Here is a 27,432-nt window from a genome sequence, read left to right as displayed (position 1 = left end):
GCTAGTGATCCTTCTTTTTTCTTATTTCGAATGTCGCCTCGGGATAACCGTGTTTCAAGTACCTCGTCTCGAGGATCACCAATTTCGTATTACTTCGGGGGTAAATTACTCGGAGAACAAACGTGGACATCGATCTGCCGCGAAAGGTTTCTAATAACGAATAGAAATTTCAACGATAAGACTGACATGGTAGTGAACTTTGGTCTTCAGGGTTAATAGCTTAAAGATTTATTATGAAGGGCGGTGTCACGTATTCGTGATCTTTTTCTTTATCTTATTTTGCGTGCAAAGATACTTTGAACGTTTCTCCATTGAAGGGGTTGCGCTAAGAAAGGATACGATTTTCGACGACAGCGTGCAATTTGCGTGCGAAAATCAATTTTAATAGGGTGATAAATGCGGCGCATCGCGACGGTAAAATATGGATCCAGCACGGTGCGAGAGGGCCGCGCTAAAAATAATATTTCAGTTCGATTGCTCTGATATTTCGAGTCATCCATCATCGTCGCTTCCTTTGCCGACAAGGGCCTCGTAGAAAACGCCGATCCAAATACATACATTTCGGTCTCTCTTCTCTCTCTCTTTGAGTGCGACCATGATCTATTATGAAATTCAGAAGTATTTCTCGATCCTGTATAACGTATCCATTTTCACGTCACTGACAACTAAAATTGTCAAATCCAGTTAATATTGTTAATATTTACAATAAGGGAAGAAAAGGGTTGGTAAACGAGTCTGAAAATTAATTTTATAATGATATCTTTTATTATCTTTCATTTCCATTTCCACTTATCATCGGTTTTACCGTTTAATCCGTGTGAACGAGGGGGAACGAAATTGCGAGCGGGTCAGAAAGGGATGATGAAACAATCCACTGATAAGTTTGATACGACCTGTATTTTGCGCTGTTGATCGAATGTATACACGTGCGATTGATCGCCATCAATTTTTTTTTTTTCACTTTTTCCCTTTTTATAGTCGGTCTGGTAATTATACAAGATGCGTTCGTGTCTGTGTGTGTGTGTGTATACGTCGCTGCGTGTTTAAGTACATGTGTCGATAAGCGCCGCGTTATATACAAAGAAGTGTCCTCGTGTAAACGATCGTGTCTTCCTAAAACGTTTTCATATAATACAAATCGGACGATCGTGTGTATTAAATATTGAAAATGAAATGTTCCTAGCTATTCGAGGCTTATCCTCGTACATCACCTATCGTTCCTTCCAAGACGACGATCTTCGTTCAAATTTCAATCCTCTTAGAGGCTAATGAAAAAAAAACAAAAAAAAGAATGATTTGTCTATAACGCAGAAACGAGATCGCGTCTTACGGTGTACTGTAAAAAATAAACGTTAAAAATTACCACTGCAGAGTATCAACTAAAAAAGCGCGCCGATGGTTGGTCGACGTTCGTAAACGGCTGGCTCGTACATTAAAAATGCTTGAACAACGTCGAAACAGCGAAACAAACGGCCGACAAGTTCCGTCATTTTTTTCACGAAACATTCTCGCCGCGAGAGGTGCCGTTACGAGTGCATTTTTCAACCTGTCCCCTCTTTGAAGCGGGTACAAGCGAGTCCGGTTGCTTACAGTACACGGTTACACGACTATCTTCCGTCTTTAGTTAACTACTATCGCATTGCACTTGTGCTCCACTCGCCTTTGCGTGAAAATTCTTCCGGTTAACCCTTTCGCTACTGCGGCTGACAATATTCCTTCAATGCATAGGTGGTGTACAATGCAAATTAGCACCTAAGTTAAGACATTTTTTTATTCTAAACCAAATTTCGGGAATAAATTTATTTTATTCGCGGTTTCGATATAAAACGTACGAGTAGCGAAAGTGTTAAATTAATTTTCCCCTCACTGGCTCTATTTATGTACACAGATTCTCTCACTAGGAATTATTGCTCGTGAATTTATAGCCACCCTCGCGAAAATTTTCTTTAACTCTTCGCGGTTGATTTTCATGAAATTTCAATAACGAAATCAGCTAGGAGCAGGTATTTCGAAAGACTGCACTCGCAACTCGCGAGTTCGGCCATCGATTCGTCTGGAAATTATTTACACTCGTTCAGCTACGTCCACTGCGAATCGTGCACCATTCGAGTTCACTTCCCGGCCGGTTCACACCGAGCTTCCTCGAGTGATCATTGTTTACGGACGGAGATGATTACGACGGCCGGGACGAGGATCATCGAGAGCGTTCCGCTTCGTCGGACTCTCCTCCAATTGATCCACGCGAAACTGCAACGACAAGTCGTCGATTAAACTTCCCGATGTTTCGCGTCGATCAAACATCACACGCGTTGTCGTAGCTTCAGTCTTGAAATCACTTGTCAGATCTGCAAAGTTAGCCCACCAATCGTACATGTCCAATTCAAGAGATGTAACACCATTTTGCATCCTGAACAGAGTGTCCTGATCACTGTTTCCAATGCACTTGCTGCCAATTTCTTTGCTGCTTGTAAAATCCACAAGACAGCTTCATTCCAGTCTTCCAGAACTAGCCAGAGATCCGACCATCCTCCCTTTCAACTATGTACACATCACAATGAACGCTCACCAGCTCTTCTCGATCTAAGGAAAGATCAGTACAGCGCGTTCAATAGACACTGTTCGTCGCTCCAGTCTAATTGACAAGGATTCTCGGTCTCGTGAACTCAGCTGAGCTGATAGTACTCCGGCGCGAAGTCGTTCGCTAGGTTGGTCAGGAAGTTAAAGTCGGAGGAGCTGTTGCTGTTGTCCGCGGATGGTGGTGGTGCGGCTGTGTGAACAGGTTCGCCGTAAAAGTTGCCGTAATTTCCGTAGGAATCATTGTTGCCGTCCGCTTGAGCCGCGCTACCAGGCGGAGTGATGACCGCAGCGGTGGCAGCCGCGATGGCCGTCGCTGTGGTGGTCATGCCTGGCGCTGGAAACGGGTCAGGCGATGAGACGTAGCTGTTTGGAATGTTGGACGCCTCTCCGCCTTGATGTACGTGCAGTTGGCTGGTCTGCTCGTAGTAGGCATTCGGGTGACACTTGTTCCCGGCTCTGTAGTCGGTGGAGCTGGGATGCATCGGGGGCTGATGCGTCACGTAGCCTTCTGCGGTGTGCTGTTGCGGGTGCTGTTGTTGCTGTTGAATGTCGTTGTAGTAGTGTTGGCCGGTTTGCACGGAGACGGCTGCGTGGCCATGGGAGGCCAGGTTCTCGTTGGCCCCGTGGTAGTTGCCGGTGCTGGGGTAGCCGTAGGTTCCTGGAGCCATGTAGCTTTCGGTAGTCTGCTCGTGCTGGGCGGTGTAGGCTTGTCCAGCACCGTAGGCGTTGTTACTCTGCATGCCTCTGTGATACGAGGCGTGATAAGGAGGCCCCGCCTGCGGATACCCATTGTATTCGCCACTGGTGTTGGCGTATTGACTCTGCTGTTGATGAAACTGCATGCTGGCGTTGTACATGGTCCTGGACGCTGTGCCTGTGGTAGCGCGGACGTGATGTCCTACCCTGGAGCCCAGCACCTGGTTCTGTCTGGCGTAGAGCGGGTGCACTTCACCGGGATAAGAGATCCTGGGCTGTTGATAGGTATCTCGGGAGCAGTAGTTGTTTTGCGATGGAGTCTGCTGCGTGGCTGCTGGTACGGTCTGCCTGGTGGGCACTCCGTTTCTGTAATCGACGGCAGACGTGGATTGGTAGACTGTTTGTTGTTGGAAGTGGGTCTGCTGATTGCTGGTGATGTTCCTGCTGGCATGGGGAGACATGGTGCCAGCGTTGGTGGACCCATGCATCATTGGCGCAGCCACGGAACTGCTGGACGATGGAGAGCTTCTGGGTCTTTGCATGTAGGCCGCGTGGGTAGCCTGGATTCCTAGCGGGCTACCTTGTTGCAATTGAACAGAAACGGGTGTTCCTGGCGTAGACGACGGCGTTAAGCTTCTGGTAGAATTTTGACCGGGTAGAACGGGCGTGCTGACGGTGGAATCTGGCATTGCTAAGAGGACACCGTTGCTGGTCACCGCGCAAAGTTCCTTGGTGTTTGCTGACGGGGACTTCTTACTAACGGAGATTTGTTGTTTTGCAGGGTTCGGACTTTTGTGACCGCTCTCTACCTTCACTCTGACATCGGAGGGCAACTTTTTGGCTGTCATACTCGGAGATGTCACCTCGCTACCGTCTTGGGACCTCGAGTCATCGTCCGCTATCATCTTCTCGAAGGAACTGGAGACACTGTTGGTGCTTCCAACGCTGCTGGCCCCGTTGCTGTTCGCATTGAAGCCTGGATTGCTGTTGTTGTTCGTCGCGGTAGGTGTGTTATTATTGTTACTATTACTGCTTCGACGACCAGACGGATTGAGCTCTGTCACGTCGCCTGACAGCGTGCTGCCGACATCACTCACGGTCGAGATATCACAGTTGTGGCAGCTCTTCTTCTCCTCGCTGTCGATCGCCAACATCTTCTCGCTCTTCGACTTCTCCATCCCGTCGGACGTCGAACCGTCCTTCTCGTCGCCGTCTTCTTTGCTCAGGGTTTGCCGTTTGTGCTTCATCCGTCGGTTCTGGAACCAGACTTTCACCTGGAAACGAGGTAAAACGGATTTTTTGGTCTTGACGTAGGAACGATGAAAGGGTATCGTGATTCTTCAGCAATTTTCTTGGAATTTCTTCTCACCTGCCTTTCCGTGAGGTCCAGAGACGCGGCGATCTCTATTCTTCGAGGTCTGCACAGGTACTTGTTGAAGTGGAACTCTTTTTCCAGCTCGAGCAACTGCGTGTTCGTGTACGCCGTTCGCAACCTCCTCGGCAGCCCATTCTCTGCGAAACAGAAAAGTTTCCCTTCAATACAAGGTGTGTTTTCGATTTACCTTCGTTCACGCGATCTCTGTGGCCAATTTTGTATACACGAAATCTCATTCTCATCGTGAAATTGGGCGTCTATAGTAGCGAAAGGGTTAAGAGATTCAATCGGAAGGGGCAAAAAAGTGTTAGATACAGGATCGCGAGTTAGGGTAACCAAACGACACGTCTACTTTCCAGGGAATGAGTCGATCGAGAGTCTTTTTGCGCTATTAAACGGCTTAATTAATGATCATTTAGGCGAACAGAGGGTCAGGGGCTGGCAAAGGAAGCGGTGCTTTGAACAATGCACCGGTTTCAACCCCCCGCGTAGCCTGTTTCATCGTGGTACCGTCAAGTTGGCGGTCTCCTTCGAAACTTCTGGCCATGTTCCCAGGCCGAGGGTATTCCGTGTCGATGCGAAACATCTCCTAATTATTATCTGGTAAGAAACTTGTCGCTAGATAACGAGGAAGACGGTCGACAGGGTAAAGAGGACGAAGGAAGGGAACGGTGGTGTGTGGATGGATCTCTTAGCTCGAAGCTAGTGCCCTCGAGACATTATAGATCTCGTCAAGGCGTACCGGTAATTTTCCCTGCAACGATGTAAACAATCATTAATAGCCGCGTATCGTAATTACAGGATTTTACCAGGCCGTTCTGACGCGGGTAATATTTCAATCAAAGTCGCCGGTTGTTGCACACGCGCCTCGACGACGTACCTGGGAATAATTTCAATGGTTTAATGCAAAATTCAGCCGAGAAAAACCGATGGCTATTAACTTGACGCCTTCGCAGGGATCAATTCTTCTTTTTTTCTTTTTCTTATTTCGTCGAAGGACTGACTCTCCTGTAATTCAACTCGCGTTCTTTTCATTTTTCTTCTTTTTTTTTTTTTACCCTGTGTGTTTTTCTTGGTGATTATGAAACTCAAGTAATAGTATGAAAATCGAACCGCGACTGGTTCGCCTTGGACACGGTGTTGATTGTGCACCTTGCGATTGTTTCTTGACAGCTAGAATAATTGCAATGGCTGTTTATAGGAATTCGAATCATTTTTATCAAGGTAATGCGAAGTGGTGGTGTGAAAGCCTAGGCTTGCAAATAACACCGCATTCCGAGATCTTTCAGCTAGGATTTTCAAAACTTTCAGCGTGACCTACTTGTTTTATGGAATCCGAGGAACGTTCAATCAGAAAAAGTGATTTATCAGAAAAGAAGGAAGGAGAAGTCAGTGAAGCGTGCCATGTTAAGTCAGACTTCAGCCAAACTCGTTTCACTGAAGTTGTATAAATTCTGTTGCAGATGGTGGGTGGGGAGCGGCGAATTCGCAGGAAAACAGTGCCGCTAATTTCATAGGAGCCGATGATTTATGGTCGACTGCAACGTTCCGTTATTGCAACGGCCGATGGAACAAGGATACGTCTTGGGTGCAGAAGGTAAACGTCGAGACCTGACGCGTTAATAGGTAAGTCGACCTTGACTTTTAAGCGTTATAATTAACGAATCGAGCGGTGAGCTCGATTCCTCATCGAGGAGACAGGTGGTATTGTTGTGGTTTAAATTACCCCGGTACTTCTATCCACCACCAGAAGGATCCTTCGAAAATTTCAACTTCATCTCGAGTTCATACTTAATCCCGTTTAATTATCTTCATTTAGGATGAATTAAATAGCATTTCTTTCTTCTGTGGTGTTGAAACATTCTTATTAAAGCGTTCGGATTTTTTGCACGTAGTGTGTCAAGCTTAAAAATCTTTCGTCTATCAAAGGTTAATTATTCTCAGCTAATTATCAACATTTTGATTAGTAAAATTTAAAAAATAAGAAACGAAGAGATCGCGAGTAGACAGAATGCAAACAATGGGCATCGCTTGTAAAGCGATCAGATAGGATGCAAAGTATCGACGGATCCCCGTGGCAAATCCCAAGATAGAAATATCGATAAGGGCTATGTCACTCACGCGATGCTTCGTCCACCCCCCCTTCAACCCTCCACTCTTTTACTCTATGAAAACTCCACGTGCAGGCTTAGCCAGACTGCACCCCTTGTCTGTCGTCTTCCTCTCCTCGCTATCTTCGCCCTTTTACCTTCCTACACACCACCCTTCCACCCTTCCACCCTTCTTTTTTTTATCTATCTTTCGTGGACTCGCATCGTCCTCGTTCCACTTCTTCAACCCCTGACTACTCATCCCAGCGTGGAACCACCCCTCGTCCACCCTCGGATCCACTCGCACGCCATGGGGTAGTTTAGCATCTCAGCCCTCCCGAAACGAAGCAGCACCCTCTTCGCCCCTACGACAGCAGCTTTTTTTTTTTCTCCTTCGGTACCATCACCTGATACGCGAGAGACTCGTCGAAAAAAGGTTGAGCAACGGTTGCGCTTCCTCGGGAACACCGTATTAGGGCGTCCAGGTGGGATGATCGGTCTATGGGAGGTCGAAGACGACCGATTGTCCGGGAAATTCCATGTTGAGCGATTGAATCGTTGTTCCTCGAAGAAGACAGCCATTGATGCGTCGAACGACACGTCGTCGACGGAAGACTGATTACTTTTTGTTAATGGGGTTCGTTTGGCGAAGCAAATTGCTTCGAGGTTTCTATTTTACTGCTGGTTGGGTTTGGATTTAGAAGTTACAACGCCTTTGCGTATTTTAGGTTTACGAAAGGTTTCTTTTAGTAATTTTTTCAAGTATCTATTTAGTGAAATTTTCAAATGTGTCATGGTCGACGTGAATCATCCCTTCGGAAAAGGGACGACAGAGTACACCGGTACGAGACACAAGCAATAGGCGTGGAATATCGGTTGATTGACAGGTCCGTCCAGCCAATCGCGAGACCGAAATGCTGATGAGGCCCACGTCAATCACGCGAAACTTCCATCTCTCGCCCCCTAGCTACCCTTATCCTCTGAAAAGCCCACGCGCTGGATTTGCCGAGTTTCGAGCACGCCACCCTCTCTCTTTTCTGCACGCTTGTTCACCCCCTTCTCTCTCTCTCTCTCTCTTCCCCTATCATCATTTCCCCCTTCCAGCAACCCTCTCGACAGCCATTCGGTTTCAATAATTATGGTGTGGCCCGTTGCAAGCTCGCGAAGACAGGCAAGGATTTCAGCATCCGTTTTCATGAAAATGTTTCATCCATACACGTGGAGAGGATAATCGTGAAATTATTGTCTTTGAAATTGAAAGGATTTAACTTCAAATTAATTAATATTTTCAATGGGTGCTCAACCTTCGCATTTAATGCACTTCACCTAATCTTCTTCAAACGACTCCTTGCAAATGATACACTAGATGATTCTTTCGTCAAGAAGTAAACGTTTCTCGAATCTCGGGCTATAATTTAGAATTCAGTTACTTGCAAATGTTTATTGTTGCGTCAACAGAGCGAGCAAAAGTTCACGAAGAGACGAGAATGTCGAAAGTATTATAGAATAGAGAAAGAAAAAAAGGAAGGATGATAATGACGAAACGATGGACAAGAAATTACTGATATAAACTACCGAGGCGAAAGCTATTAACCTTTTGCACTGCGAATGGTTTTTCAGACACCAGAAATAAATGATGCCGTACACAATGTGTACGCGTGTGTGTGTGTGCGCGCGGGCTTCAGACAAATGTTACACGCGAGTTTTGTTACACGCCACGACTAAACGTCGTCCTAAATCGTGAAAACAAATAACAAGCAGACTTGCACGTCTCCCGAAGTGATTCCTTTTCTTGTCCTTTCTACCACCCAAGGAATATATTAGTCATCGATGATGTAATCCCCTATTCTGTCTGGCGGAAATTAAAATAAGACAATGTTGCTTAAAGCAGTTGCTGGATTCTCACAAAAGGAATGATTTATCGCTTGTCACCATTTTTATATCTTATTTTTCGAACACCTTGGAATTATCTTTTTAACGTTAATGGTAGTTCCGTCTTCCGTTGCCATTTAGCCTTTTCTTTCTTTTTTTCTGAAAAAAAAAATATCGAACAATGAGAGACACGTCTACTGATTCAACGATGGTGTAAGCGGTAGTTAGTGTCGTTCAACTGTTGTTAAAAGAACGAATTTAGGAATTATCCTTTAAATTCATATAAAGGAGTATTTTGTAAATGGTTTTGCATTCAATTTACCGAGAAATTTTTCGACGAATTAGTCAATTGATTAACGTTGAATTAACAATTACTTTTGAGAATGAATTCTCTAGTTTTTAATTGAAATTTCAGTATTCCAAATTTATTTTTATTTTTTTCATAAAATTTTTCTTACAAAATTTTTCCATCAAAACAATTTCAAAATTCATATCGGGGTTAGGGTAAACAGTGTCTGGTCGAGGAGTGTAAATAAAGCGATTAGTGTCAAAGTCCTGAACGAAGAAGAGGAGACACGATACTCTCTGTAACGATTCGTCGACGGACGAAAATAGTATCAGGTATTGCTGCTTTGTACTGGCCGTTCTCACTCGACGCAAAAATATCATGGTCGATAGTTGCGAGCCTCTCGTTCTTCCCTCGACTGGCCAAGGGCTGACAAACTGTCAGCTTTTGAAGTCTTGGAATGAAGAGCGCCGACTGACAGGTCGATGCTCGCGTCGAGGTACACGCGCCACCGAAATAGATCTCGTATTTTCGAATATTTCAATCTCTTCAAGGGTCTCTGGTTCAGCTTGACTGAGCACCTTGGTTTTTAAGATCATCGTATACTGTCAATCATTCTAGGGGATTTATAGACGTGTATAAATTATTGTATAACCCATTTTCTACCAAACTAGCAATAATAAAAAAAGAAAGATAGATAAAGAATATTAATTAGCGTAGGATTGAGATTTCCAGATCCAATAATGAATTGGCTGGTTTGTTGGTCGAGATGGATGATTCTCTTAGGATTTAAAATAGAATCGGTAGGAGAAAATCTTGGATATAGAGTTCGAGGCTAGGCACCATTATTAAAATAACAGTAGACTTGTTAGTCGCTTCTGCTCGCTCGTCATTCGTCGAGCGAGTAAAAGCCGTCGGCCGTCGCTTCGCGGCTTATCCTCGGAATAACAGGATGCGTTTCTCTTCGAGAACGATTCGACTGATTTTTTTATCTTTCTTTGTCGAGAATATAGATTCTAGAACCGTAGAACAATATCATATTTTAATAAAAATGATGATGGTATAAAATAAATTTGTGGAACAGGGAATCGAAGTTAAATTTTAATTGAATATATTTTTCTCCGGAACTTAACCAATGGAAAAAGAAAAGGAAAATTAAAGATTGGTCCACGTCTCTTCTCCATTTCGTCTAAGGATCTTGGTTGCTTTAGTTCGGCGGGCCAGTTCCCTATAGACAGGTGGGAAGGGTCACATGATGGCCGTCTTTGTAATTTGTCTTTTGTTTCCCCCTGGCCCGTAGGAAGACAACTTGCAGGGTAGAACAAAGGACGGAAAGAGCCGCTCTATCGACTGACGCGAACAACAGAATCGTTTCCTTCTCCTTTAGCCGCTTCTCTCTTTCGACGTAAACGTATGAAAAATGAGTGACGAGACTTTGGAACAAACGAGGAGACAGCCGGTTCCGTGTTCGTGTTTCGTTTGAAACAGGTAGAAAGCCGATAGAACGTGACCCATGCTAATCGATAACCTTTCAATCATTTTGCTCTGCTCTTGAGATCCCGAAATGGTCCAGATTTAAATGTGCATTCTTTGTACATGCCAATTATATTTTATTTAAATTCTAACGTTTAGGTTCTAAATTAATTATCCCAACACGCTGTTGGTAACGGGAACAGGAAGATGGAAAATATTTTGTGGCCGGTAGTGGTCGGTGGTCGACCAACGGTGGTTCTTGTTTCGCGTCGTTAATTGATTATAGCTGGTACGGGCCGTGGAACCCTGAAAAGCAAAACGGACGAATAGCCTTTGCCACCCCCCTGCTCGCGTTTAGTTTTGTTCGTTCCTGGTTTTCGAGATACGCCTTCGTATAAATCTGTAATGAGCAACGGTTCACGACGATCCACCCTTGGGCCTGCTGCGTTTCTTCCGACGATTTATCCGCCACAAATTACCCGATCGACGCGTACCCCGTCATCAGGCCATGAATAATTCTTCGATCGTTAGGCGGATTTCCAGGAACCATGCTCGTCATCAACGATCGTTCGTCCTTGGTCTTGCGAAGAAATTTGAAATTTAATATTAACCATCACAATTTCCTCAAATTGTAAGGGTAATAAATTGAAAATTCATTAGATTATGAATTGTAGACGATTCAATAGTATATGATGAAAAATTCAAGGTTGAATCCCATAGTTGTTGAGGATTCTTTCTCTGGCTGTAGATACTATCTTCATCAGAGCAGCAATGTCAGTAACGCCTCTAGCCACTTAGAATTACCAGGAATTCTAACCTGTATCAGGATCAACGTCTTTCCTTTTGTACATACAGCGTACGAGTTGCTTTCATTAGGGACCCCCTTCCGTTCATTAAAAGCAAGAGTTCAGCATAGCACACGCGTGATGTCTCCTCGCCATAATCCTCTCTATAAACCGTATGCAAGAAGTACGTAACGACAGGGCGTACCTTGTTATTACCGACTTCCTGCGGTTCGTGTATCTCGCCCTCTCCTCGGCCTTCCTCCTCCTGTGCCCCCTCACATTTTTCGCGAACAGGTTTCTTCCGAGAATTCAAGCTGTCGGTCGTATTAGCATAACTCGCCGTGGTTTCGTTTCGTTCTAGCCTCTATTCGGCAAAAAATGCTGGCGAACGAACGGGTAAGAGGGATCGCGAGAGATAAGGAGGACGATGAAAAAGGAAGGAACAATGTCGAAAGGCAAGAAGGTAGGGTGGTAGCCTTTTTCGGTGGATGTTGAAGAGGGGGAGGGATCGAAAAGAAAGGAAAACCGCGACGAAAAATTAATGAAAGGGTAGAAATGAGTGAAAAAAGGAAGGGGGAGAGCGGGATCGCGAGGTAGAGCCGCGAGTTAGCGTGGCGCTGCAGCTGCCTATGGCGGCCATGTTGGCCACATGCAACGTGTAATTATGGTGGCCGTGGACGAGGAGAGAGGCCCTTGGTTGCAAGAAAATTGGATGCACCGAAGAAGAAGAAGAAAAGAGAAGAAAGTAAGAGAAGGACGTGTGTGCGTCAGCGCGCGCGCGCGCGCACAACACTGGCCAAGCGGAGTCCGAAGGCGTGCCGATGCAACCTGCAATCATCGGGGTGGAGCGACCACCTTCGACCCGTGCGTGCATCCTCGGGCTACCTCCGACTCCACGTTTCTACCTTCCAGCTACCTTCTCGCCTCCCAACCACCTCCTTTTCCTCTTTCTTCTTTCTTACCAGACTTGCGCGATCGCTTCTTTTCTTCGTACTTCTATTCTTCGTGAAACGAATTTTTCAGAAAACACTTTAGACGGTCTACACGGGTTAACGTAAATTTCTTATTTTCGAAAGAAATTCAATTTCACTATGAATAGATAACTGATGAGCTGATTTTTAAAAAAATTTAAAAATGAAAATACTGTAGTTGTCGCTGGGTGGTCAAGATCCATGGTATTGTTACGTGGTCGTTGCGTGATTGTTGAATTTCCGTGCATAACATAAGCAGTCGCGAGCAGAGATTTGTTATCGTGACGACGGCGATAGAATCGAAAAATGAACCCACGGTGTAACCAGCAATTCACCTCGCGGCTGGCAATGAATCAAAACACCGGCGTCCAGATCCTTCTTGACGCGTACATTTTTCCGATCCCAGGCTCTAACTCGCGATAAATCCTTTAGATGTAATTAACGCGGTCGAGGTACAAGGCCTCGCGCGACGTTCATGCATTTTTATAAGACCGCTGAACTGTAATCACAGGATGTTGCTTCTACCATTGTTAGCAAGAAAACTAATATAATCCTTTATCAATGAACTTTTTGGTAATTACGTTGACATACGTTATAAAGATGAATGTGTCGAGTAATATTATGTATGCATACATTATTTTACATAATTACGAACAAAGTTCTTTATTTCAAGACATATCACCGAATCATGTTCCAAAGGTACACGTAAAGTATAGTAAAAAAAAAAAAAAAAAGAAAAAGAAAAAGAAGGAGCGAAGGTAAAATTGATCGCGCAGCGTTCCGCTGTCCCTTCTGGCAGCCACGATTAGAATAACCGCGTACCTGTAATTAGATACCGGCTCGAGGACGACTCGTACAAATCGCTTGGATTACGGGCAAGTGATGTTTCTAGCAGTGTATCCACGGCTGTCAGATATTACCGTCGCCTCTGTCTGCTTTCGCGAACGATAATAAAAATTCTGACGAATGGACGCGATCGATCATGCGTCCGCATCCGTGGCCAGGTGAACGTTTCGAATCGGTAGCTACGGGTCTCTTGGTCACTTTAACACTGTCGCGAACGAGTTCTTATAATTTTCTTTTTTCCTTCCCCGTTAGAGAACGTTTGACACATTGATTGCATCGTTAAAATTCGCTGAAAGTCTTGCCAGCCAATCATTTCGTTTTTAACAAATGTACTCTGTTATTTTAGAAATATTTCTGCTTCATCTATTATGCATGTACTTTCCAAGTGCTTAGTAAGATTATTTATAAGCGAGTGAGATTGCTTCACTCACGTGGACATTCATGGGTCACCCAGATACGGGTGACAGGGCAGTGAAAGTTAATGCTAAGAAATTATAACGAACCATAACTTAACGGTTCAAGGATTTTTATGAACGTGAGGAAACTGTGGATTTAGTTACGGTAATTTCGAAGATTAGTATTTATACAACATCGAATGAAAGTTTTGTAAGAATATCGAAGTGGAAAGAAACGAATAAAAGCTGAGTCGAGGGGGTGGCGGTTCTTATTTTCCGTCGCGACACTTTACACCAGGGTGAAAGGGGGGTGACCAACCGAGGAGGATTTAAAATTTGTATAGATTAAAATAAACTTTTTATCCGCCTACGAGTTTCCGATCCCTCAGGTGAAACGGGAGACACGGCGAGGGGTGAATCGACCACGTCACGAGACAAGAACACCGAGTAACTTTTGGGGGTTGATCGCGTCAGAATGCAATACGAAACGTGGAAAAAATTTTTATAAAATTTAAGTTAAAATAATCGTTCATCGTCCCTTAACAAAGCTCAACAAAGGGCTAAAATTTCCACTTAAATCCAACACAATTAAAAAACCCCAGAAGTCAGGAAGCAGTAAAAAAAAAAAGAAGAAGAAAAAATCGAAAGTAACAGCAACCCTAATTAATAATCGTTCGAGAACGCGCGATTATCCGCTCGTAAAGGGAAGGATTATTTTTTCCTCCGGATGCCGCGGCGAGTCTTAATGGTATTACGAGGGGGGTTAGAAATTGGGCGGCCCTTTGTATTTTGATTATCGTCGGATTATTTTAATCACATTAGCGCTCGAGCATCAAGCTACACTGTCGGCCTGTTACGGAAAGGAGCTCTCGCAAAATCAATCTCGCGTCTAATGGAAAGATGGCGCTTTTCATCCCCCTGAGACCACTCCCGTTTTGCGTACCGACCACCCTTCGTCTCCACGATCGTTTCCACCCTTATACTTTTCGATACAACCTTCGAAACGAACCTAAACGCCGCCAATTAGGGCAACGATTTCTTTCTTCAGGCAATTTTTAGATGGTACAATTTAAATTCGCTCTAATAAATGTTGTATAGAGACCGGAGATACATATCGTGTCCGAAATATCAGCGAAGAAATTCCAGGCAATCAATAACGGTAGAGGCGCGTGTGGATCGGGTCTAATTAAAGGTAGCTCGTGATATTGGTTAATTTATCGTCGCGGCACGTAAACGTCACTTCTCGTTCGGTTGATTCATATTTAGAGTCAACAACGCGCCGTTCAGCTGGCTATAGCGTTTCTTTGCCACGCGAATAATCGGAAGGAGTCCTGTCGATTTATTACGGGCAACGCAATAATTCAACGTAACGCGATTAATGAACCATGCTTCGGACCTTGTTTTGTGAATACCCCTGTGCAACGGAATAGAAATTCTCTTGAGCGAGAGATTCAGAGAATGTTGTATCTTAAAATTTACATTTTTCAAAGGGTGCATTTCTTCAACTTTTAGTAGGAAAAATTTAATTTTTCTTTGAATTTTTCATTTTGATAAAAAACAGTCTTAAATATGCGATGGATAATATACTTGATAAGTATCCTATTTTTCTAAACAAAAAACGATAAAAAGCAGCCCGAAGTGTGCAAACAAAACGACAGAAACACGTCTGCTGACTTGAATCAATATTTAACGATCGAACGGTTGATTAGTGGAAATGATGAATGCAAAACGAGCTTTCGAAGGATGGAGGCTGATTTTGATCTTTGCTTCCTGCGGTGCGAGCAGGTTAGTCAGCTGACGAACACCTAATTACGAAGGGTATCGATCGCTCGTCACGTATCGTACACGAGACTTCACTTTCTCTGACGACACACAGGTGAGAATCTGCCAGGTAATAAGTTGGATGCACGTGTAAAATTTCGTGGGCTTGTCATCGAGATGGGAATAATAAAAGGAGGATTGTATAGGTGATGCGATGATTACGCGGCTTCGACGATCGCTCATCGACGCGATGGGAAACGTTCGACCAATTAGCGCCGATTAAGCGGATGCTCTTCGATCGTTCGTGAATTAACTCGTGATATTGAGATATTGGATTACGAACGATAACGGTTAATTGGAGTGACGCGTGGCGGATGGAAGAATTACAAAAAGAAATAGAAGAGATTGATTCGTAACCTAAGCTAGTTCTGTTATAGGACTTTCATAATTATTCACTCGCGTCTTTAATCTCCCCTAAAGAAAGCCATCAAAGAGCTAATGAATTTTAAAACTGATTAAAAAATATGGTATCCAAAGGATAAATGAACGGATATCCGGCGAAAGGGTAGCCGGTAGGCGCGGTTTAGCGAATAAAATTGAACGCAACCTCGCCTATTCGTAATTACATTTCCCGAGGCTAATTAGCCTCTGTTCAACGAACAACGCAAATTGCGCGAGGCGTCGTTTCGTTGAATTGAAATGAAAAAAGTTGAATCGAAGAAGAGTTGCATTACCGTAATAGATGTAATTCATCGTGGCGGGGGAGAGGTGGGCGTCTCTTGACCAGCCAGCATTTCCTAAGCAACCCTACTCGCTATAACTTATCACCCTTGTCAACTCGTGCAAGCTGCAACCCTTGTGATAATTGTTTAAACCGACCACTGGCCACCCCTTTAGTCCAGTCCGACGGTCGCACCGAGAGTGGCGGCTCGTTCGTGTAAACTTTATGTACTTAGAGGCGAGCGTGTAGGTACTTAATTACGATTAAATTACTCCCCTTAACACCCCCGTTCGCGAACTTCGAAGGCAGACGCTCGGTTGATAATAAATAGCTGAAAGGTGGACGCGGTTTCGTTTTCAAACAGGGACGTTGGAATTTTCTTTCAGAGAGAAAAGGGTTTTTTCTTCGTCCTTGTTAATTTCTAAGCGTCTGAATTGTTTTATTTTATTTTTCCCCCAAGCAGATGTACCAGCGACTTAAAATAATATTTTCATTCATACTCGATTCTTCGCCCCGGGGCTGTTTACCCTCACGATGTCGCGGAGGAGTATTACATAAGAATCGCGCGGAAAGGAGCGGTCGTAAATCTGGTCGCTGGGTACCGAGGGTGGGTACAGGGTGAGACAAGGGCCGAGTGTCCTTTATAGCATTGTTAACAACTAATGTATGCGGCCTGGGTCCTCGAAACCCTCCCCGCATTTAACATTCTTTAACATTATTATACACATGGCGCCCGTCTGAGCGTTTTCGCCCCGGTGCGTCTTCGTGCCAAAAACGACCCTTCCAACCCTCCAGGGATGATTTTTGTCGGTTTTATTTAACTGCAACCTGCGTACCCTTTTCCCTTTTCCTTACACGATTCTGGATCTCTTTTTTTTTCTCCCCGCTCTTTCCACAGTTGGGAAGCCAGTCACGTTTTAAGACTTACGATCGGTCTCGTAATTTCGAGAAACAAGTGGCGCTTACTGCTTTTTGGTGGCATCAGCGAGTTTACTGACCTCCGAATGATTTGTTGAGTGCGATGAAGATTGAGTACTCATCAGTCTCCGCTACTTTACATAGTCATTAAACCTTTCTCAATACAAATAGAAATTTGAAGGAAAGTTGAACCAAAAATAAAGAAGATACATTTTTCACTACACCGAAAAAGAAGAAATAAGAAAATAAATGAAACCAAGGGAGTAAACCAGAAGGCAGAAGTTTTCGTACCTTGGGTCCGAAAACGACCAGTGAGAAGGATGAATAGACTTTGGACGTTCTCCAAAAAATACAGTTAGAGGAGAAACGAGGCGATAAAGGAGAAGAGTGTGGCAAAGAGAAGAGGAACGAGAGAAAAGAGACAGGTTCGTGAAGGAGGAAAAGGAGCGGGAAAGAGTGCGATAGCGAGCAAATAATAGGGAAATGATTTGCTCCTTGTTAGATAAAGGACACTGCGAGGGGACTCGCGAAAAGAAATATTGCCCCGAATGAAAGGAAGTGGGCAAACGGGGGAGGATCGAGGAGTTGGCTCGCCTCAGGGAGGAAGTGGATCCCTTTTCCTTGTAACTGTTCCTTCGGTTAGGTCGTGCCAGGTCATCCGTACGAGTATTCTGCTCGATTAGGAGTTAAATAGCGTTCTGTTTCTCTCACTGCTGCTTCCTGCGCTTTTGCTCCACTTTACAAAATTATTGCAAAATTTAGTTTCAAAGATTGAAAACCTTGCAATAATACTCGAAGCATTCTTCAGACTAATTTTTGATACATACCGTTAAGGGATAACGATAGGAGGAAAGTGGAAATCGTTATCCTACGGTCCGCGCAGAGGGGTGTTATCCAGGAAAACACGATGAAAGTACGATTTTCGTCCAGTCACGTTTCATCACTTTGATACCCTGTCCCGTCTTCTGCTTATTCCAATTCATTATTTTAACATCGACCCGATGATATCGCAGCATTCGCAGCGATAATCGATAATGGACTGTACGCATGTGTCTTCCACGCTTACGCAATTACGTAACGACCATGTAAAGCTGTTTATGTCACTGTTTGTGATTTAAAGTTCCCTCGATCATAAAATGGATGAACGTATAGCGAGAGTTTGCAGAATAGATAGAATCTTTTATGTAAACACTTTTTGCTGATGTATGAAATTTTTTTATTCGAAACATTACTCAAACGCTACTAATCAAAGTTGGTCGCAGGAGCGACAGAGTAGAAAGGAAAAGGTTATCTCGATCGGTTCGATCGCCTCTGTAAATTCTCTATTAAGAGGAGAGAAGAATTGTAAGAGAAGTCGTGTAACAGAGCGCAGTTGGATCGATTGTCAGGGTCCGGTAGCCGAAGCATGACTGGGTGAATTCGTAGGTGGATGCCTTACCGAGCGCGAAACTCCGTACACGTTGGATGTGGCTGACCAGCCGGCCGACCGACGGACGGACGGCTGACTGCCTTTCTGATTGATGATCGCTACTGGACTCTCCGCCGCCATGCATACCCTATCCTCCACCTCCACCTACGTGTTTCCATCCCACGAAGTAAACTCGAGCAACCCTTCGCTCGAACGAGCCGATTCGTTCCTCGAATCGCACCTCCACCCCTTCAATCTCTTTCGAAATACCAAACGCCTCCGTCTCGTGCAACTCTTTCCCAGAAACGCGTTTTACGTTTCTTTCAAAAAACACAAAGCAGCTAACCATGGCGATGATTAAAAATATAAAGAAGGTACATTGACTTCTTTCGTGCGTTCGGACACTTTAAAAAGATCCTAGTATAAATACTCTGACGAGAAAAAGGACTGGCGGGAAACTTTTGAACAAACAAAGAGTGATTCGCCTAAAAGTTGTCCTACGAACACGTGCAATCGTCTCTCCCCTTAACGACGCGTGACGAAAAAACACGGAAGTAGTCGCGTTGAACCCTTGGCGAACCGCAAGATGAATACGAAGCACGCGTACAAAGGGAACCGAAGAGGAAAAACTTGGAGGAAAAAAGTCATCTTCGTGGTCAGAAATTCTCGACTAAGTTTTAAAATTAACTTAACAACCATTGGCCAAGTGTACAATACCCAGTGTAAAATGGGTATATGGGGGAAGGAATCACGGGTCACGATTGACCTGGCTCTATCATTCCACGGTTAAAGGACATTAGCCTTCTTACTCTAGAAAAGTCCTTTCTTTCACGCTGGAAGCTTTAAAAGGAGGAAGAAGACAGAGAAGGGTGAATGGCGAGGCGCGGGGGGTTTCGTCTGGGGTAATTAGCAGACGGTCGCAGTGGTAGCACGTTGAAAGATCTCGCCGAGTCTGTCATTGGCGACGGGCGAATCCAGAAGGCGAGAACCGGTCTGTTTAGAAAATGTCAGGCCACCAGTGAAGAGTCATGCAACATCGAGCATCGTACAGAGTGACGGGATAAAAAGGGGGCCGAGAGGTTTCGTAATTTCATTATCACCGGGCGCAATTACCCTTCAGCCCTGACTTTCCTTGAATTCGTTCGAGGGTCTGCGCCGTTATAAGGAAATGGAGGAAAGGTCACTAAAAATGTCACGGTTATGGCGATTTAAAGAATTCATAGGAAAACGAGAAGATCCACCCCCTGAAACCCTTGATCGCCACTTTCAAGTGGACAAAGAAAGTCCAGCTATCATCCAGGTAGCTGTCTTTGGTGTTTCCTCGTGTCAACGTCCTGCATCCGCCTCCGGTGACGAATCAAACAGCCATCACAGAAGCCAACAGAGAGCCTTTTGAAAGAGCGTCGTAACACAGAGGGGGTCAGAGGAGGCGCGAACACTTTGATCGTCGAATGACTGGCGACTTTGCATTATGAAGCTAAACTGTTGAAGAAACGCAACCGCGGCTGCTGCTACCGTGTAGTCGGAAACTTTTTATCGCGTTGTGAGGCCCGTCATGGGCAACAGGTTTTCGTTGATCCCACCAGGGGGACACGCCATTTTCTCGATTACCCCTCCGTTACACCCTCAAATGAAGGTATTATACCACCACCGCTTCTCTTATTCTTCTTGCTAACTTTGTAATCGTTACGATTCTACCCATTTGGTTCGAGGCCAAACCAAGTTAATTTTCTTGGAAAACTGCTATAGTTATCATACACATCGATTAAGGATCAATTTCTAATTTAAAAATTCTGAACGGTATGACTGATCGCCGATGAAATACGTGTCGACCGTGCAGGACACTATACGATGGCGGGGATTTCTGTGGAAGGAGGAATCCCTCGATTCAGTATCCCCAGCCACCCCGCGTTGTTGGCTGTTTCACCCTCGCGATCCAACGTAGCCCGTCGTCGGAAGGGAAAATAATGCATTAGAAATTCAGATGACCGAAAGAGGAGGTCGTCCTGCGATTTATCAAATAAAAGCGGCAGTACAGTCAAATACCCGTCCGTGTCGTCAGTGGAAGCGACAGTTCATTTTTAATATAAAACGAGAGTCTCAGGAGCGACGGTTCGCGAGAACGATGAGGGTCTCAGGAGGGAAAGAGACGGAGAATCTTGGCGTAACGACAAAAAGAACGGAGCTGATATCGCCGTCGATGTTTGCTACGCTGCCTCGTCTGCGGAAACGCGCGCGGAAAAAAAACTCGATTCGCCGCAGAGATTGCGATTCCTTGCGATTCCTTCGCCTCGCAGGCCATTTGCGCGATACAGAACGATGCACGGAATTGTTTTCCCGTTTTTCTTTCCGTCGAGGATGTTTATGTTAACTGAACTTTGCACAGCGTGGATTTCAACCCCTTTCGACACGAGAAATATAATATTTAAATTCACAGTCTTCTCACAAAACGGTCAGAAATTACATTATGTAGGTTACACGTTAGAATGAAATTGAGGACAAAGATAAAGAATCTGACTGTGAAGAGTGGGAGGCATGATTCCAGGGTTGCAACCCTCCGCGAGCGGCGGCTAATAAATTGCCGAACTGGGACTGTTTATAAACCGTTTAACCGTTGGCAGGTTTTCGCGAAGTAGTACGGAAAATACGAGTGGAAAAAGTGAGAGAAACTGCGAGCTCGTGTGGTGGAAAAGGGCAAAGGGAACGAGAACTATGATGGATGAGCATGGGCGACACGGATATCTCGCCTCGACGCGACAATGGAAACAAATTATTAATTGTTTACTTAGCAACACCATCTCCGGTTAATTACCTTGAACTTGCTTCGGTTTTTCATCAGGGCTATTGGATTTTTATTGCATTTTCTAAGGGAGTGATTTTTAATTCCTTAAAAAAGAGATGTATCTTCCATTTTGAAGTAGAATACAAGGATAACTCGTGAACAAAAGCGTCATATGAATTTCTGTTTGTCCTCGGGGGATAGAAAAGAGGGATGCTCGTACAGCAGAGAATTTTTCCGTGAGGCGTATGCAAATCGGCCGCAAAGTGAGACAAACCGCGATTGCCAGGCTCAATAATAATTTCATGGAAACGTTCCAGGGTAGGGAACAACGACGTCGTATCTAGGAATCGTCCATATTTTCGTTTGCACGAGCGAACGGTGGTGAATATGATTCTCGGTGTCGTTTTTGTTCCTTCTAGTCAGTCGTAAAATCAGAATAGGTGTATGGATCCCGAGAAGGTAGTTGTGCTCGTAAAAAACGAGGACGCGAGTCGTTTTCTTCTTTGATGAATAAATGAAACCTTTGTCTTAAATGGTGCCTTACTCTCTCGAGGCAGAATCTTTCTCTAGATGGTTGATTTTGAACGTTACTCGCTCGCTTTCGTTCGGTCTCTCGCCTTTGATCGTGTTAATGCGAGCAACTGTGGCTACGCTTTCGCTAAATTTCACCAGTTACATCGGGGTTTCTAGGATCGCCATGAATCATAGTTTCACAGTACTATAAGCGAACTGGTATATTACAGAGACTTTGCATTTTAGAATTTTTACATTTTAAAATTTTCTCTCGTTAAACCCAGCACCGTTAATTAATTGTTTCACGCTTCTTAATTTATCCTGAATCGAAACGAAATCTGCGAGCGAAGGTTCGATGTGCTAGAATCGAGGAGAACAGAGGGTAGACGGAATCGGAAAGGAAGAAGAGGGGTGGAAAGCACCCCAAACTTTTATAGCGGCCCATTTGGCGCAACAACGAGCGTGGAAACTTCTTTTAGTGTCGGGCCACAGATTCCCGGCCGAAATATGCGTACGATTATGGGGTTCCGGATTATCAATTTGTTATACCGTGTTTATTATTTGAGCACGCTTCGTCCGCTTCGTAACACGCTCGTGCGGATGCAAAACGCATGTTTCACCCCGTTTGTCGCGCCGGGGGTGGAGATAATGCGGAATGCGTAATGTTGTACTCTCTTCTTCCAGATGCTTGCCAAGAAACGAGGGTCAGAATCGCTGAGAAACGTAATCTTTTCGCGATACTTCAAACTTGTTATGTTTGCATCATACAGTTTGATGTACCTCGTTTTCATTTTCTTTCTTCTTTAAATATTTCCTATTCCATCGATGTAGAATAATTCAAGTAAATGTCGAGACATATATTTTTCTCGAAACCGTTTTCAACGGAAACGCGTTCTTTTCTCGAACGTGTACTTTATCCCGAGTTAAATACGTTTCCCGACGATATCATAGTCTTAAGGACACCCCTCCGCTTCTCTATCTTTCTTTCCTTTTCCACCCTTCCTGTCGACGAGCAAACGAAGCGGCTTCTAAGGAGCTCGGTAGCTGGGATTTCCTAGGAGAGTTATCTCTAATTCGCCGCGGATTTACTTGCCAATGAATCTTTAAATTAGATGCTCTTTTCGCTGCCAACCGTGCTCTTCTTTCAAGGGTAGACTCCTAATCGTTCAATCACCTTTATCAAGAAATCGACGGGAATCTCGTTTGGCTTCGTTCGAAGATCTTTGGTTGGTTACCATTTCTATTGCTCTATCTATCAGATGTTCTCACAAGCAAAGGTATTTTAGTTTTATTCCGATGTTCGTATGTATAATTGAAGTTAGCTCTTTTTAGCAAATCGTAACTATCGTTACACGTTCCATCATTCCACAAAACGTCCTGGAACCATTCATCTTTCCTTCGAGGATTCATACGAAAATTTCAATTAGCAGGGTGTCCCAAACTCCCCGGAAAATTTCCCTGTAAGACGTGACACGTCTTCTCGCGGCAACCCCTTCTGTTCGCGATATCTCGGGCATTAAATTCGAATCTGTAACATCGACGTGTCCTCTCGGCAGCCGTTGTGTTTCCAGTCGTAGCACGACCGGGACCGGGATCGGGAGCAGGGGTTGGGGCGACGTTTGATTAGACGAGTTACAGTTTGGCAAGGAACAGGGCGCGAGAGGAAGGGATCGTAGAACGGTAACCGATGGTTTGCTGGGTAATTCTTGCCGGATCTGGCAAAAAAAGCCACCAATCCAGGAGTGTTTTTCACGATGGCTTGTTCGAGGCGTCTCATCAGTCACGTCGCCAGCTAGCAAAGCGGAGGCGCCAGCCCGGAAGACTCCAACGAAACGCCGATGTGTCAATTAATCCCTGCATCCCTTGGGATAGGACTGGGCTAGAGGCTGGATTATCATTATCCTCCTTGCTATCTCCTTGCTGCTCTGCTTACACCCTCCTCACGGAAACGTGTTATCTTTTGCACCCCTACGACACTTGTTTGTTTCCACCCGTTTCATCCCCTTCTTCTCAATTAATATCGCGACGATACTGATGATACTTATGCAATTGTTTTTGGAATTGAAAGAAACAGATACGTGAATAGGTAGAAGAATTTATTTTTCTCCAGTACAGATAATTTGGTAGAGGGTTAAAATTCTCGTATAAGATAGTGATGTTCCAGTAGCGATGATACAGGGTCGAAGGCAAAAGGTGGACAGAGTAGAGCAAAGAGAGCATCGTAGCGAGAGGAGCGGGTGAGTTATGGCCGTCCCGACGCACTCGCCCGTTGGTCCTGGGCTCAATTTACAGATGATTCCGCGTGTTACCGCCTGGCCAACGGCTGGTTAACCTTCGTGCCAAACACTTAATCTTCCGGACGTGTCCCGCGCGCGACCAACGCGAATCCGTCCGCGACTTTCCACAGATAACGTGGATCCCGTTTGTAGACGGACGACACCGTGTAAACGGGTCGAGATAAATGGAAAGCGACGTGTATGGGTGGGCAATCGTCGGCCCTAGTGGCCCATAAACTTGCCCACCCTTCTCGATCCTATTGCCAGCCACGACCTTGCGTCGAGCCGAGCGTGCCACGGACCTCTGCCGCAGATTTATTGGTCCTCGATGGGCCGACAATAGCCAACAAGTTGCTGGAAAACGATCGCTGTCTTCCTCTTTCCACATGCCACTACTTGTCGCTTCTGTTCTTTAGAAGGGTGTTTTCATGATTAAGTTCATGAGAAATGATTTATAACAAAAATTGAGATACATCGAAGGTTGAAGTATGGTCTTCTATTTAAAAGTCAGAATTGCTGGAATATCACATGATACTTAATGCAAGAACGTATTATTAAATTGCTTCCGAGTAATTCAATTAGTACTCAACGTTACAGCCGCTTTACCGTGTAAAGCGCTAAAGAAACGAGCATATTTTGCAATTCGTTAATTACCGGAATGATATTGTGACACTGAGTCAATTACGATCCACACTGTCAATGCTTCAGCGTAGACGTGATAACCGAGTTATTGCCTACTTCATTTCCGGTTACACGATACAAGTCGCGTGTCTTAACAGGAAATTGCATCGGTCATCAGAAGGCGGTATTCGATGGCAATTTATTTCTTTGAGTTCTGTTAAAAATATGAACACGACACGAAGTTAAAAATATCCAGAAAATAAGGATTCAAATAGTAATCAGAATTTGGAGAAAATTTAACATAATGAAATCAGAAACACCCTTGGGATAGCCAAAGTGAAAGCCGGACATAAGAGGAAACTCGAAACCAGAACGAATGGTGAAAAGCCCTTCTGGTCAGGCGTAGACGCGAAATTCTCCAGGATCTCAATTCATCCCCGGAAGACAATAATTCATCGTGGTTGAAAGGGTTTCGGTGGGCCCGCATGTGTTGGCCATCGGTCTATCGATTGTCCGCGCTTCGCTCGCAACGATACATCATAATTTGCCGGCAAATGTTTAACAGAGGTTTGGGAAACGCGCGGTTTTCGCACGTGACGAGGCCCAGATGCTATGCTTCCTCGAGGAAAAGGAGTGGCTGCAAAGTGTCATTAGCCGTCGGCTGAACTGGTTGGCATCGGGCACCCTGTGGTGAGCCACAATGTGTCGCTGGACAACCGATACGCTACCGTGGCCTAACTAACGCCATCAACGGACACCCTTGAATCCAAGAGCTCGCGTTAATTGACTCGAATACTCGTCTCACCCCCGCGGCGCTACGAGAGAAACCTTTGCACCGTACCAGCCCCTGAAGAATTATCGTGTGGGGTCTGCGGTGATGCGACTTACACGCTGAAGAATGATTACCGTCTGCACGTTGCTTTACGAATGGGGCATTCTCTGGACTCGATTGGTTTCCGGTTCGAGCTCTGTTGAAGGGGTTGCGAATGGAGATGGAACGATGTGTAATGGTCCGTGAGGGTAATTAATGATTAAGGCATGGGTTTTTAGAGTCTTTGACTGTTGCTATTTTGTAGATTATTGGTCTGGAGGTTTGAGTACAATTTATTTTTAATTCCTTTTATAATAATCATGCTATTTTCAACATTAGCATAGATTATAGATATTTTAACAGCAATATTGTAGATTTTCAAGGTAAACAGTTCATTTAGAATTCAACTTATGAATTATCGCGCTAATTAACATTTATGCTGCTCATTTCTGAAGTCCTTGAAATTGCAATAGTCGAAGTTAAGAATTTTAACTTAACGACTTAATGACTTCATTTTTCATTTTATCTTTAGCTTCTTATCGCTAGTTATGCAAATCAACTAACACATTAATGTTTACCAAATTTCGATCACTGAACCTTACCTTGCTGGTTACTCTTCCTCGTGGTCTTCTTCTCCTTCATCCACGGGTACTCGGGCACGTTGACAGACGGATCGGCGACACCGTGAGGGTCCATCATCGTATGGTAGCCAGGATGATGGGAGCCAGGACTGATGGATCCTCCGGTTCCCGGGGAATGTTGAAGGCTACCGTCGCCAGTTATCTGCGGCAACGCGGTCATAAATTCGGCCATGGACGGTTGGCTGTTGATGAAGCCAGTCTCGGCGGATCCGCATGTTGGATCCATGGCTGGGTGATGGGTCCCGTGCGGGGGCAGCCCGGCTGGGGCACCTGCCCCCGCGGCCACTGTGGCCAGCCAGAAGCCACCCCCTCCGTCGTTCGCCAGGACGGGTGTCGTCGGCCTCGTCTTCACGCCCGCGACCTCCTTGCCGACGTGGACCAACGTCTCCAGGTGTCCCCCTGGTTGCTGCACGTTGCCCGAGCTACCCAGTTGTGCCGATTCTTCCGGATTCTGTTGATGTTGCGACAAAGCTTGTTGCTTGCCGCGCATGGAACGAGCTGGACACTCGTTCCTCTTCGATTATCGCTATCACTGATCAATGGCAAATGGCAACGATTAGGTTCAATTGACTATTACACGGCACTTGCGTTTCCAGTCTCGAGGGAAATTACTCAAGTGAACTTTCAGTGTCTTCATAAGGAACTCGCGAACTCGGTTGCACCTTGCTCCGACGCATTACTCGTATCTTGCACTCTAGTTACCATGTACACCACGAGTCGTACTTTTGGCCCATATCACATTTCTACGGATCCCAGTCACCTAGCTCGTCGCGCGTCAGCAACGAGAGCTGGTTCACTCGATTCACCGGGTCATCTCAGGCCTAGTGTTCACTGGAAGCGTAGCACGGCCACAAGAGGCAACGACGGCGCACAGCACACTCGTATCCCCGCGTACAACACACCCCGTTTAACGGGGAAACAGGGTATCGAGATGGAGCACAACGCGGAAGCACTTTCACACGATCCGTGCGTGGATCGATGGGACGCGCGCGAGATCGGCAGAGAGTGGCGGGCACCAGGATCGCGTACGCCGCGGCTACCAGAAGCCTTCCGATCGGCCGGAACCCAGGCAGGCAGGCAGGCAGGCAGGCTAGGCAGGCGAGCCAACGATCGCGGTGTACACTTGCCGAGTGACTAGGAGGAGGAGGAGGAGGAGGAGGAGAAGGAGGAGGTTGAGGTGGTGGAGCATGATGGAGGAGCAGCGGAGACAAGAGCGAGAGAGAGGGGGGAAAGAAGTTGGATAGAGAGGGGGAAAGAAGGAAGCGAAGATCGAGGCTGGTGGTGGCGGAAACGGGGAACCAAGAGGTGCAGCAGGGGTAGAGAGAAGGAGGACAACGAAAAGACGGAGGACACGAGTCTTGCGATTGCCTCTGAAGAAGGAGAAGGAGAAGGAGGGAAATAGAAAGAGAGCACTCGGTGACTTCCACTCGATGTCGGCACCCTGACGAATTCCAACGCGATCTTTTTCGCTTCTCCAGTGTTCTCCGTGGCGTGTCTCTGTTGTTACTGCTGTCTCTTTTGCCGGCCGAGTAGGGGGTACCCGGTTAGGGTCCGAGTCGAAGCGTAGCGACGGTGCTCTCTCCGTGGAAGCAGTTTGCGGGAGAGTCACGTGAC

At 45.4% G+C, this 27,432-nt stretch overlaps 2 protein-coding genes across 2 annotated transcripts in view; one reads left to right on the top strand and one right to left on the bottom strand.

Moving 5' to 3' along the window:
• Window positions 1–862: 862 nt before the first annotated feature.
• On the bottom strand, window positions 863–26,761 carry LOC114879141 (homeotic protein proboscipedia). The gene is made up of 3 exons (XM_029193767.2): window positions 25,780–26,761; window positions 4,643–4,785; window positions 863–4,547 (listed from the first exon to the last, which is right to left on the bottom strand). Exons 1-3 carry the CDS (start codon window positions 26,306–26,308, stop codon window positions 2,664–2,666), a joined length of 2,556 nt encoding a protein of 851 aa, XP_029049600.1. The 5' UTR covers window positions 26,309–26,761; the 3' UTR covers window positions 863–2,663.
• LOC123989286 overlaps window positions 6,219–27,432 on the top strand; it is a 63,211-nt gene continuing 41,997 nt past the window's right edge. Inside the window, exon 1 of the transcript XR_006830523.1 lies at window positions 6,219–6,274. The gene's annotated coding sequence lies outside the window, so the exon portion shown is untranslated. The remainder of the gene's footprint in view (window positions 6,275–27,432) is intronic.

The sequence above is a fragment of the Osmia bicornis genome, chromosome 2 (assembly GCF_907164935.1).
Source record: "Osmia bicornis bicornis chromosome 2, iOsmBic2.1, whole genome shotgun sequence".
Classification (NCBI taxonomy): Eukaryota; Metazoa; Arthropoda; class Insecta; order Hymenoptera; family Megachilidae; genus Osmia; species Osmia bicornis.
Note: the sequence above shows the minus strand (reverse complement) of the source record. Positions and strands in the feature narration are given on the sequence as shown.

Excerpts from the sequence above, each read along its gene's own strand:
- LOC114879141 (XM_029193767.2), bottom strand. The coding sequence starts at position 26,308 with ATGCGCGGCAAGCAACAAGCTTTGTCGCAACATCAACAGAATCCGGAA. Across the intron at positions 4,786-25,779 it reads GAGGAAGAGTAACCAGCAAG|AGAATGGGCTGCCGAGGAGG; the intron begins GTAAGGTTCAGT and ends TCTGTTTCGCAG. Across the intron at positions 4,548-4,642 it reads TGGACCTCACGGAAAGGCAG|GTGAAAGTCTGGTTCCAGAA; the intron begins GTGAGAAGAAAT and ends CCTCGTTTCCAG.